General features: G+C 42.6%; 1 protein-coding gene across 1 annotated transcript; it reads left to right on the forward strand.

The window, feature by feature from the left end:
- The first annotated feature begins 1,551 nt into the window (after positions 1-1,551).
- Positions 1,552-8,579, forward strand: LOC120817871 (putative monooxygenase p33MONOX). The gene is made up of 8 exons (XM_040174502.2): positions 1,552-1,873; positions 2,729-2,837; positions 2,944-3,131; positions 3,296-3,407; positions 3,681-3,805; positions 6,225-6,352; positions 6,747-6,925; positions 7,411-8,579. Exons 2-8 carry the CDS (start codon positions 2,810-2,812, stop codon positions 7,614-7,616), a joined length of 966 nt encoding a protein of 321 aa, XP_040030436.2. The 5' UTR covers positions 1,552-1,873; positions 2,729-2,809; the 3' UTR covers positions 7,617-8,579.
- Positions 8,580-13,291: the final 4,712 nt, after the last annotated feature.

The raw sequence follows: 13,291 nt of genomic DNA on the forward strand, positions 1-13,291 counted from the left end.
TTCAAATTACTCGCAGTGCAGAAGTCAAGAGGCAGAGGCAGAGGGTGTCGTTGGAGCAGCTTAATCAAATCAAATAAAGAAACAAACAAATAAATAACTACAGTTATCTCCCGTGTTCCTCAAAAACATCTCAAGTTTCTGTACGCCGGGCCGCTATCCGGCCTACTGGGGTCCTCTACCAACTTGTCTCCCTTCACTGCTCCTTCCGCCTTCTTTTGTACCCCTCTTGTTGAGGAGGCCCAGGTGTGTCTCCTGGCACGGTGGTGTAGGTGGCAGGAATTTGGCTGGAACATACACCCCTTTTACTATTCTGCCCCTCAGCCCTTTACGTCACACTTATTGTTCTACATAACAACAAGAATAAATGGAAAGAGCGGGTTGGGGTAATTTTGTTGGTTTTAAGTTTCCTGTCTCAAAAAGCCCCCTCACCACAGGAAGTGTGACAAGGTTGGCCTCCTCACTGTTGTCATGTGTGTGATGTTCTTCTTCTTTGACATGTGTAGGAAACCGGCGCCCTCTACTACAACCAGACCAACCGAGCTCTGGGGGACCTCTGACCCCTGCCAAACAAAGGCACCTCAGACAAATTCAGATGTAGTTGTTTTTTTAATGGGAATGTGCTGTGAACCAAGTTTTATGTATTTTGTAATTGTCAGTGTTTTTGTAAAAATAATAAAAGCCCAAGGGAATAAAAAGTGTGTGCTTTTCAGTGCTACATCAACAGTGCCACTTTGTGGTTTGGGGCGGCAATGCAAGAAATGCAGTTTATTTGTTCACTGACTTCACACAGAACTAAAAAGCCATGCATTGAATATCAGAGGGAGACTCTTTTTTGGTGTCTCTTCAGCACATGTAAGGACTCCTAGTAGTACTTATATGTATGAGATAACAGAATACACCAAAGATGCAGAGATTCTACAATTACAGGGTACCCCCCCCCAAAAATAGGTCTATGCTAATCTCTGACAGGGGCGGCTCAGCTCAGTTGATTCCGATAGGCTGCTCAAACACCCCCTCACATACACACACACACACACACACACACACACACACACACACACTGTTAATTACCTGGAAATGTAGCTTAACCCCTATATGTGAACATAACCTTCTCAATGTTGAAATAAGACATTTAACCTGGGAGTGGATGGGAGTTATCTGAAGTGGCTACTGAGCTTACTTTGTTTTATCCTGGCTACCTCATGCTTCTTCATCCCACAGCCAAATATTGTCTTACTCCACTACATTTATTTCATGTTTTAGTTAATTTTACAGATTCAGATTAATAATAAAAAATATAAGCAATACAAAACATGATTTCAATGAAGACGAGCATAGGAGGAATATTACAAGCTACGGGTGGCTTTTATAAATAACAAAATGGGTCCCACGTGTAACAGCGGCAATATAAAATTCAATGTGCACATTAATGCATTGCATTAAGGATCATAACTCAATAACATTATTCTGAAACAGAGCATTCCGCCGGTGTTTTAACAGTATATTATTATACTTGTACATTTAGAGAGTAACACCTGAATGATTCTCCGCACTGCTGGTTGGTAATGTTTAATAGGCTTTTTCACAAGGCGTCCCGTGTCCTCGCCTTGTCCCTGCGGCGCTTCTACTTTCGGATGATCACTTCCGCCAACCCCCCCGTTGTCGGATAGGTGTGTTCCCCGGTCGACCCCCCTCCCTCCCCTCTGTTTACTCCCTGCTCGTCCAAAAGTCCTGGAAGAACCAGCCGATGAAGAAACGCACGCTATCTGTCCGTTCGGTGAGCCGAGAGTCCGCGCCTCGCGTGGCAAAGGAATCCTCGCGTGGCCGTGGACTAAACTCCAGCACGAGAGGAAATAGTGACACAAACAGTGAGGTACGTGGTCCGTTTAATGATTCACCGTGCACGACCATATTATCCTTCATGTAATCTCAGCGTATTACTGAACAATATCGGCATTTGTAGACGCCACTGTAGTTTATGACACACACACACACATACACACACACAGGCAATGCGCGGTGTTAAATATTGTTATTATTGTTGCAGTTGACAGAGCGTTTTAGGCGTTGTTGCCACGCGTCCATGGTGGTCCTGTTGTGCAAGTCATTGCATCTGACTCTCCGGAGCGCAGACCTGGTAGCAGCTGTCTGACAACTCTTCTTGAACCCACTTGTGTAAATCTGCAAAATATGGCTGCTGCCCGCTTAAAGAGTCTTTTCATTCAGTCATTCAGGTGGATTCAATGCAGGTGGATCGCAAGGGAAAGTGAGTGTGGCTGAATGATGAGGTTCAGCGCAACCCAGCAGGACTTTATTCAGTGGCTTTCGGTACATTTTGACACAATGAGGTATTACAAGAACAAGTTTCATTTTATCAAACGGGCAGCATTTGCAAATAGTCATTCAATCAATGCAAAAAGTGTCATTTCCCTAATTATTAGCCTGCTCCTATCCACTGATATTAAGGATAGGGCTGTAACCAGACCCTTTGGTTCTATTTGCAGTAGGTCAGAAACAGGACACGGTGCACCTCACACGGTCAATACAAACCGCTGACTTGTTTATTCTCTGACTCAATACTAAAAACATGCATGTGACATGTATTTATTAACCCCGCTTCTGACTGACGTGCACTCGTCGTACTACACACTTTGCTTCCATAGGTGCAGATCTTTTTTCTGTCCGTCTAATGACCCCGTAACACTGTGTTATGTTATGTGTAATAAAGGTTTGGAGCCCTAAGCTGAGTGGACCTTCACACTGTCACCCTCCAGTCTCCTGGGGTCAGCTATTCTGATCTGCTGTCAAAATGACCTCACGACAGGGAGACATTCCAGGTAATGCAGGAAGAAATTGTGACGATTTAAACTTTTTCAAATGTTTAAATCATTTCTAGTTTTACGGCAATGAGTTAGTTCCCTCATATTTCCATATTCCCTTTAGCACTCGAGTCGGGCACACCGTTGGGTCTGTTCGGCACCTGTGCGTCTCCGATCGGATTGAATAGGCGCAATGTAAGCTATGATGAGCTCATGGATGCCACGGTGCATTCATCACCTCCAGACGTGGCCGTCAACATCTTTTGGAAAGACCCTGTCATCCCACGGCACAAGTTCAGGAAGAATGCAGAGGTGCTTTTCAGTTTGTTCCCACTATCTCAACCAAATGATATCAGTTACCTAAGCAAGATGGTGTATGTTTTGGCTTGTGCATGCATGGTCACATTTGGTTGGCTCCTATTGGTTCTGTAACTGATTTGTAAACTCATTCTAACAGTGTGAATCTGTGTGATTAGGAGGGCCAGATTGACGGGAAGTTGCTGGCTTTTGAGGCAGCATCGCCAGTCAAGTCCCCGGCGCCCGTTGTGAAAGCCAAAGCCACCTCTTTAGTGAGCGAACTGATGATCAGTAAGTCAACAAAACCAACTGAAATTATGGAGGGTTTTTTTCTCGTCATTGAGATTAATATATCGGCGCTAGCCCTGTGTGTCGAGACGCGGACACACTAACTTCCATTATGTCATAGAATTACATAAAACCTCCAACATCATTGGCCAGATGGCTGCCGCCTTGACTGTTGAATATGGATGAACAATCTTCAGAGCAGGCTGGAATGGAGTGCATTATACGACAACAATGAATTTTGTGTCGTCTGTTGACTCTATGCCCGTCCTCACTTAGAGCAGACTCACGAGAGCCTCCAGAAGTTTGAGCACCAGGCAGGTCTCACTGATGCCGGGTATTGTCCCCACAAGGGGCTCTCTGCTGAGGAGACGCGCTTTCACCGACTGGTCGACGGCACATCGGTGAGTATATGAATATATGAAAATGCAGAAGCCTTGATTCGCAGAGGAGCCGTGAAAAGTTTCTCTCTTCGTTCCAAAATAACAATGAATAATTGAGGGTAGCACAACTTGAAATAAAGTCAAAAGACAAACTCCTACAAATTGTCTGGTTTACAGTTAGTTTATTACATACATTTTTGCTTAAATGAATGGTTTCTGGTCTGATTTTCATTGGATGAAACTAATGGACCTGACTGCAAACAAACATGGAGTAAGCTGTGTTAGGAGGTTGTTTTTAGACTTTTATTCATGTTTTTCTACCACCAGGGTGCTTGTGGCAAGACTGTTTTTTTAAGATTCCAAAAGATTTGGAAGAAGGACAACTGCGTAGTCAATATATTACTTGCACCAATAGAATGGGGAAATTGTTCCTTTTAAGTTGCTTGGCATTGGTGCAAAGACCTCTTTAAAAAGTTACACAGCTGACTCAGGAGAATCTCACACACACAGTGTGTGGACGCACAAAGGTTATGTTTTCTCTTTTGTCTGTATTTAAACAGTTTCTCTGCCCCCCTCCCCCCCCACCCATCAGGCTCCCATCCGACATTCACAAGTGTTATAGAAGTTGAACACACAAGTACAAAAACCCTTTATGATCAGTGGCAGCTATATTACTAAAAGTCTTTGCAATTACTTGAAATGAGTATGCTTTATTGCAGTAAGTTATATAATATAACCATTTGGTTTAGCAGTGTATTGTGTTCGTGATTGCAGGCAACAAGGTAGTAAATAACAAATTACGTAATCAGTTTTGGCTGGAGCTTCCGGCTGTAGTGTTGCCAAGCAACTCCCTGAAATGACTGGATCAACCTGGTTTGGTCACATGGACCAATCACCGAGCTCTTAAGCAAAACGGCGTGTAGAAGGCCCACTGCGGTGTACAGGCGTTATCGTTTGTGTTTTCGAGAAGAAAAAGGTGTTAAAACCGCTTAATTATGGACAAAATTAAGAGATTTGACGGACTGGAACGTCAAAGAAATTGTATCATAAAAAGGTATGTTACGCAACTGTGTTTAGCTGTCGCTGTTTGTACATGCCGACCGAAAACTGCCCGTTAGAAAAACAACATTGTAGGCTAGCGTTAGCTCACGTTAGCGGTACTTATATTTCAGCTAACGTTTGCCCGTGTACAAAAACGAACACAGATAACGTTAGTTAAGCTAAGCTAACGGGACATTGTTAACATTTAAGCGTGATTCCGTCACACTAAACCTGTACATCATGAGCTATAATTAAGCTCCTGAATAGATTTGGAACAAATCAAAGTTTAGGAAACCGTCATGTCTCCCCAGCTAACCGGGGTCCTCAGAGGCAAACTAACCTTACGTTAGCCCTAAAGTGGGCCCCTCACGTATATCAATGTAACGTTAACTGCAAACAGACACAAACGGTCACTAGGTCAGCTCGCCAGTGTGAAACATGTTTCACACTTTCCCGAAGGGGTGTAACGTCAATTACACGTTAACGTTAATATGATTGGGTTGTCGTCGTATTTGAACCTCCTTCCCCTTTCTTAACACATGAGCACGTAATAAGCACTGTGCCTTGCAAGGAACCTTTTTGTTTTCTTTCTCTACTTGCCCTCACATTTTATAAATCAACCCAAATATTGTTGAATCCTTCATTTTGAATGTTTCGCTGTAGCAGCGATGTAAACAAACAGCAGACTGACCCGAATGATACGCGGGGGCTTTCTGTCATTCATGCCCAAAGCACAATGTACAGCCATAAAGACGAGATCGTTGATCCCTATTTGGAAGCGCAACATATAATGTCATGTAGCAATATGCCACATTAAATGTAAGATACATGTTGACCTACTTTCTTCAGAGGTTCATCCCTGAAATATATCTTGTTGATGTCAAGGCATGGGTGCTTGAACATACAGTTCCTGTATTGTTGAGTGTTGCATAACCATTGCAGATTATCTGCAGTTATCATTCGTTACGGCAATTAGCTTTTGTAAAATACAACTTCTTGTCTCCGCTTACATTTGAAAACATGATGTAATAATGTTTAATACTTGTGGTCCAACATCAAATCCTGTAATTTTATGCTAAAATGTTTACGCTATGTGTCTCTCCTTTCTCCCTGACATCGGTGGTCACAGCAGGTGATATGCTCAGAGGATCTCTTACGCATGCAAATCATTATCAGTCAGCAGGTCCAGAAAAACCCTGCTGACCTTTTTCCATGTGTATTCAGTGTTTGCTCTTCAATCAGACCAGTACTCTGTCCATGGCAAATTTGCCAAAAACATGGGCTGTGAACAAGCATACGTGACATTCAAAATGATCCAGTCATAGCTATGAATACGCTTTAAGTCACTCTCTGAAATAAAGAGTATTTGTGTTTCATTGCTTTCTTTCTGTTTTTACAGAAGTTGAGAATGCCAAGCGGGGACTTCAAGGAGGACAGGTGTACAACATCAAACCAATCCACCCCTTCTGTCACCCCCTCTGTCACCCCCAGCGTGACTCCCCACTCATCACCGGCAGTTAGTCGCAGGTAGGCGTAATGTTTAGCTTGTATTGTTATTTGATCTAAACCCAGATCCAGAATGTTATCGAAATGGATGGAACGGGAACCTTTAAATAGGGTCCGAAACTTAATAATAATACCAGAATTTAATACAATACCATAAGTCTGTGATACCATAAATGTGATACGATACTGTTATAGTAATACATAAAACAGTCATTATGTCAATGAAGTATCGACACTAAGAATATGAAAAGCCTTATTGTTTTTAACGGACAGGTACCGCGATACCTTTTTAGTATCAATACACCGTGCTACATTAAATCTTAACATGCTTCATTTTCCAACTTTGCTCATATTGTGAGCCATATGGCATGTCCTTCTGATATTTAATCCTTGCTCTGGCTTGGCGGGAATACAGGAGCTGGTTCCAGCAGAGTCCTGTTCCTTTTCTTGCAAACCCAGAGCTTCATAGTCCCAACCACAGCACAGACATGGGAGGAAATGAGGGAAGAGGTGGAGCAGAGAGGTGGAGCTTCTTTGGATCTCGATCTGTGGTACAGAAGTCCCCCACTGACCCAGGCTGTGAAACCAGCACAGGTTAGAGATTCATACCCAGTCTACATTTGAAGTGTAAATTACAGTATGAATGCATAATAGACTCTCATAGCAGTCTGAAACCTGTGTCATGACAAGCTGTGGTTTGTTTTTTTGGTCCGAATACAATAATGCTGGTTCAACCGCCTCCGATAAACTCTGGTTGCAATCGAACAGCTCTTAAAATAAGCTGTGATTTTTCCAGTTTTCCTCACAATCTGTTACTCAAATATAAACAAATGGGTTGTCCCATTATCCAAAAGGGCTCCTCTCCGATACAATAATGAAGTGATGACATGGATGTAACCTAACTTAGGAGCAAAATAACCACCAGGTATGAATACTAGTCTTAGCAGTCAGAAAGAACATAATTTTTAGGGGGTGTGAAGTTACTTTTTAAAATCGTGACTCTTAACCTGTTCTCTTTTATAACTGCTAGATTCTGCTGATTCATGTCAACTTTCATCCCTTTTTTGTCTCTCCTTCAGGCTTCTCACTGCAGTCCTATTTAGGCATGCATAAGTCCTCTACCATGGATGGCACCAACACCCAGGTCAACTTCAAGGTGGACGACCCTGCCAATTTCAACCCGCCTAAGATTGAAATCTCTGGTATTGAGACCAAGCAGGCCCCCACAAAGCCACACAAACTAAAACCTCGGGACATGAATGTTTTAACACCCTCGGGCTTCTGAAGACCAGCTGTGTAGTAACACCTCTGCACCATATCTTTTAACAGTTTGGTTTCCTCCTGACTGCTTTTTGGTCCCCCTCTTCATCCTTGCAAATCCTCTGAGGCTGACGAGAAAGAAAGCCTCCCCCTCCCCCGTAGTATTAGCAGGCCAGCCCCAGAGACAACCCTGCACACTTACTCCTCCCAGCGGACCTACTCCGATGCCATCTTCTGTCAGTCCATCCCCTTTCTATCTCCTCCAGCCGATTGGTCCAAATAAAAACCCATATTCAGTAGCTTTTCATCTGTAAAGGTTTTACTTTGTTGTGTTGTTGTTGTTGTTCTGAAACATAATGGGTGCATCAACATGCATACCCTTGAAGTCCAACATTGAAGTTGTTGAAATATTTCCTTCCTAAGTCCTTTGCTCAAACTAATCACTTTAGCATTGTTTCTAATGAAACTGACCACCTGTTTCAATTGATAATTCTCAATTGCCTCAGTTTATTTTATTTTGAATAAGCACGCAGGTCTGTAGTTGTGTAGTCCTTTGCTCTGTAAGCATGCTGAGTATGGTGTCGGATGGCTGATATGTGTCTCAACTTCCAGCATGTTTGCTTTTTGGCGTTCTTGTCATTAAAGTAAAGCTCTTTTTTATTATTACTACACTGGGAAAGAGCATCTTATTTTTCTTTGTGAGACAGTATGACTGACCTTTTTATTATTATTTTGTTATGATTTCAACTGAAGCTTTTTTCAGTATTCTGCATTAGATCAACATTGAGCATTTTAAATAATGGTGTATTCTGTTTATCACATTTTTATATGCATCAGAAAGTAGTTTGAACATGCTATGAAAATACAGAGTGGCACAATATAAGAATTCTTGCAGTTTTGAAAAATGTTGAATGCTAGTACATAAATGCACAAGGGAGATGCTCTCCCACTTACATCTGTAAATGAATCTGATAATAACAAGCAAAAATGGTTCACTGGTTCATTTCTTCATGCAAACAATGATTGAGTCCCAACAAGCAACACACTCCTTTATCATATGGTGCACACATTGTTTTATCTGAAGAGTGCACACTCATTATTAAGAATCAGGAACATTTATTACCAAAATATGTTAGACATACAAGGAATTTGACTTTGGCGGTTGGTGCTTAACATCAGACAAGGCAATGGACGAAAAGACAGATGAGACAACATGCAATAGGAAATTTAAATAAAGTTTAAAATCTCAAAGATAAAGTGCACCAGCGAACAGAAAGTGACGAGTGAAAGTGACAAAGTGACAAATGTATGTGCATTTGGACTCTGAAGGGAGTTACCGGTGGAATGTCAGAGTCAGTCAGTGGGGGACCAACTGCCGACGGGAAGAAACTGTTGGTGTGGCGGGGGGTCTTAGTCCTGTTGCACCTCAGCCTCCTGCCAGATGGAAGGGGCACAAACAGGTTTTGTCCGGGGTGAGAGGGGTCGGCCACGATCTTATTTTCGCTCGCTTCAGGGTCCTAGAAGCAAACAAGTCCTGCAGGGACGGCAGATTGCAGCCGATCACCCTCTCTGCAGAGCGGATGACACGCTGCAGCCTGCCCTTGTCCTTGGCTGTGGCTGCAGCGTACCAGACGGTGATGGAGGAGCAGAGGATGGACTCCACGATGGCCGTGTAGAAGTGGACCATCATCGTCTTTAGCAGGTTGAATTTCTTCAGCTGCCTCAGGAAGAACAGGCAGAACAGCAGAGGCTGTTCTAAATTAATTAGAATTCTACTCACAGCATCATGCGACTTGTAAGAAAGACAATTCCCTGATTGACATATGCTGTGTTGTTAAAGTTGTGTCTCAGATATGTCCTTTTTTGTCACGTTTTTGTCTTGTTGGTTGCTATGGAAATCAAACTACAGCAGAATGTGAACATAGGGCCAAATAATTAGACTCAGATCCTTTGCTTTTAATTCTTATATTTTAACTTAAACAAGCATTGGATTTTGAATAAATGCGAATTTCCTTCGCCATAATGTCAATTTATGAGCTGAGTTGTAATCTTTGGGCTACGGTCTTTGGCCAGAAGGTGGTGCAATAAACTCAGATTAACACATTTTATATTCATTAGTTTGAGTTTTATCTTTCATTAACTCTTATATTACCCAGAATAAAATCAAGAACAGGGCGTTTTTAGTTTAATCAGACTTATTAAATAACCATGATTACATTTTATACCCAAATAAAAAGCGTTCTAAATAATAAGCAAATTCGTTTTTCCAAAGAGACATTAAGAGTATGAGAAGACTCCCCTCTAGTCCATCCGATCATCAGCTGTGGAGACATTGATCTAATCAGTCTTGTTCTACTGTTCATACAACAAAGCTAATTTCAAGGCAATCTGACAATGAAGGTTTACAGCCTTTTTAAACGTTTGAGCAGTTATTGTCTTCTGTTCCGGTTATTGTGTGTGTGTGTGTGTGTGTGTGTGTGTGTGTGTGTGTGTGTGTGTGTAGTAGCACCCTTATTGCAGGGCGTATCTGCTGATCTTGTGATATTTGTTGTAGAGACACAGCAGGATGCACACACTGTACAGGATATGCATATTGCAAGTTGATTCCTTTGCTCAAGCATTTATCCACAACAGGCTCCCATAAGACAAGGTGCTCTGCCTTACGCATCCCTTTCGTTGCCATCCACTTTAAACGTTGACTTTAATTTATGCTGAAATTAGCTGGCGCCCCCAAAGGGATCCCTGTTTCAGTTAATTACAGGCCGTTGAGGGTCCACGTCTGGTTTTCAGGTGGTGCACCAGGAGCAGAGGTGAACATCAAAAGAGACAGCTGGGAGTGCAAACAAAGAGCTTTCTCTCTAACGCCGGATAGGCAGAAGATAGGGCGAAGAAAGTGTAGTTATGGACAACAAAGATTGGCTGTAAAAGATCTGGTGAGAGTACAAACACAGACAGAGATAGGCCTGCCAGGAGACATGCAACACACACAGCAACGAAGCAGAGGCGAGAAAAAAACAGTGGGTGGGGAAGCCTGGAAGTGACAGAAACTGGGAAATCGAGAGCAAAGGGTGGGGTGTCCCAGCAGTCATGACATAATACAGATGGCTCTCTCTGCAGGTCCGACATGACGTGGTTGCGAAGGCCCCCTCTTTCCCCCCCACACCCTTTTAGTCACCCGAGAAGAGGGGGCTCCGCTCCGATCGCACACAAATCATTGAGCTCACTCCCAGATGTGCAGCTACAAGCCCCACCCAGCCAGAGTGACCACGGACCAACACAAGTCTGTCGATCTGACTCGACACATTTACTTACTCATTTGTATTTAGCGAGAAACTCATCTGATGGCCAAATTCTTTCCAAAACAACCTGAAAACAAACTAACAATGAGTTACCCTCTATGGGCTACACCCCAATGACACAACTTTAGATCTGCCAATCTGACCACGCAAAGCAATCCTGCTCCAGTGATGCAGGTACACTTGTCTTAGTGATACCATGTTTTGAAAAAAATAATGATATATACAGTATCTGCCCTGTATAAAGGTCAACTCTGAAGAGGGCTACGTGTACTTTAATCTAGCACATGTAGGAGTGGTAGGAGCACTTCATGTCAAGGTGACTCAAGGAATATGCGAGGAAATCCTCCCACCACCTCGATTTAATTACTGGGATTAGATATTAGACTTTTGATTTCTAACCCACAAAGAGTCTTGATCCTCCAGTGGACATTTTTATAAGGCTATTTTCTTTTGTTTTTGTTTATACACATAATACACACTATTGGGTTTTTTTCATTACTGAATGAATGAGATGTTACTGGCTAAGATGTGACGAAAGGCAAGGTGGATTTTCTACGTTTCAATAAAGAACGCTGCTCTGATAACGTAATGATAAAACACTGTACTTCTGGAATTACATTTCATTTATTGCTGCCAACTTAAAAAAATACATGTAAACCATATTTAGGAATCCCACAACTTGTTTGTTTAAGTGTCACCAACCAAACAAATCAGTAATACAGTGTTTTTCAGGAGTAATGTAGTTATTTCTCAACAACAGTCCCACAAGTGACCCCACCGATCCGAGAGGAGACCGGGTCAGCTAATGCTGTTCTTCAGGTACTGTATGCTGCGCAAAGCGTGCTTCGACCGTGCCCCCTCGATTGGGGACAGGTTTCTGGTGTTAAAAATGTCAACACGGATGTGAAAACCACACAAATCACATCAGTGTGCCGCTGTTGCGCAATAACAAACTGCTGTACCACATAAATTGTGGAGGTGTGACCTGTCTGATCTGTTTCTCCGAAACACTCGTGAGTTATTTGATTCATCTTTTTCCTTGTTCATACATATATATATATATATATATATATATATATATATATATATATATATATATATATATATATAGTTACAATGTTTCCAGTTGGACATAACCCAGCCACCAGCCGGTGGCTATCAGGCTGTGTGTCTCTGTTCATCAGGCGTTCTCCTGCCATCCCCCACTGAGAAGCACAGCGTAATGTTGGGCCCTCCCGCACTGGCCCCCAGGCCCTAACATGAAGCAGATGTGAGTGGGGAGATCCGCTAACAGCAAGGCCTTAACAGTCAGCTGGAGCTCACCAGAGCCACATCCGGTTGACACACTCACTGGTGTCTGATGCTACGAGAGAAAATGCAAGAAGGTTGTTTGAATGAGCACACGCCGACTCCCGACTGCCCGGCCAGTCAGTGCGTGTGGGTTTGTGAGTGAAAGTGGAAAGTGTAAATGCGCGAGATGATTTATTTCCTGTCTATGCCGTAATCAAGCAACTGATCGACTACCCCGGACTAGTGTGGCGGACTTCGCCAAAGGACGGAAAATTTCCATAATCCAATTATAACTTGACACTGAGCCACTCTTTGGCTCTGAAGCCACACCGGTTCATCTGGTTGTGTGTTTTACTATCCAACACTTAGAGAGGATGAATCATAAGAACAACACACATGAACACAAACTTGACAGTTGATTTTTTAAAGACAATTTAAAAAATCGAACTGAACCCTGAAATCGCTTTATTAAAAACCTTTTGGTTTCTCCGTCATGTTATGTCTTTGAAGAACCTTTGATCTTTTGGGTGGATCTCATTGGAATGGGTTGTCATTGTCAGTAATTATGGCATACCTATTAATCCTTTTAATCCCTGAGAGGAATGCAGTTCTGGCTTCTCTCACTGACGCACAACCGCAGTACACCTGAAACCAGCTCATAGTATAAAGAAAGAAACTCTTTGATAAACAAAGATACGTGTATATTTATAGCATTGACTAATTTGCAAAAGGACTTCACATTCACATGAGGGAAACTTCCAAATGGGTGTACACGCTATAGGAAACATGCTAAAACATGGACGGTAAAGACAGAAGTATTCTGAATACTGGCAATACGGTCCAAAAGAAATATGAAATTGTACACTTTCTTACACACAACAGGCTGTTAACGCCGGGGTCCATCGGCGTCCTCCTTCGTCATGAACACATTGAGGCTGATGCGGTTTGGACAAAGCGAGGCGATGCGTGTGATTTGGCAGGACGCTAAGCACATTCCTCAGGCCAGGAGGAAACACACAGGCAGCCATTTCATACTTCTCTCGTTTAGTGACTCTTTTTTTGTATTTTTAAAGGGCTTCCTGCCTACAAACTGTCTCATGCACCCTCCACA

Source organism: Gasterosteus aculeatus, chromosome 4 (genome assembly GCF_964276395.1).
Source record: "Gasterosteus aculeatus chromosome 4, fGasAcu3.hap1.1, whole genome shotgun sequence".
NCBI classification, from domain to species: Eukaryota; Metazoa; Chordata; class Actinopteri; order Perciformes; family Gasterosteidae; genus Gasterosteus; species Gasterosteus aculeatus.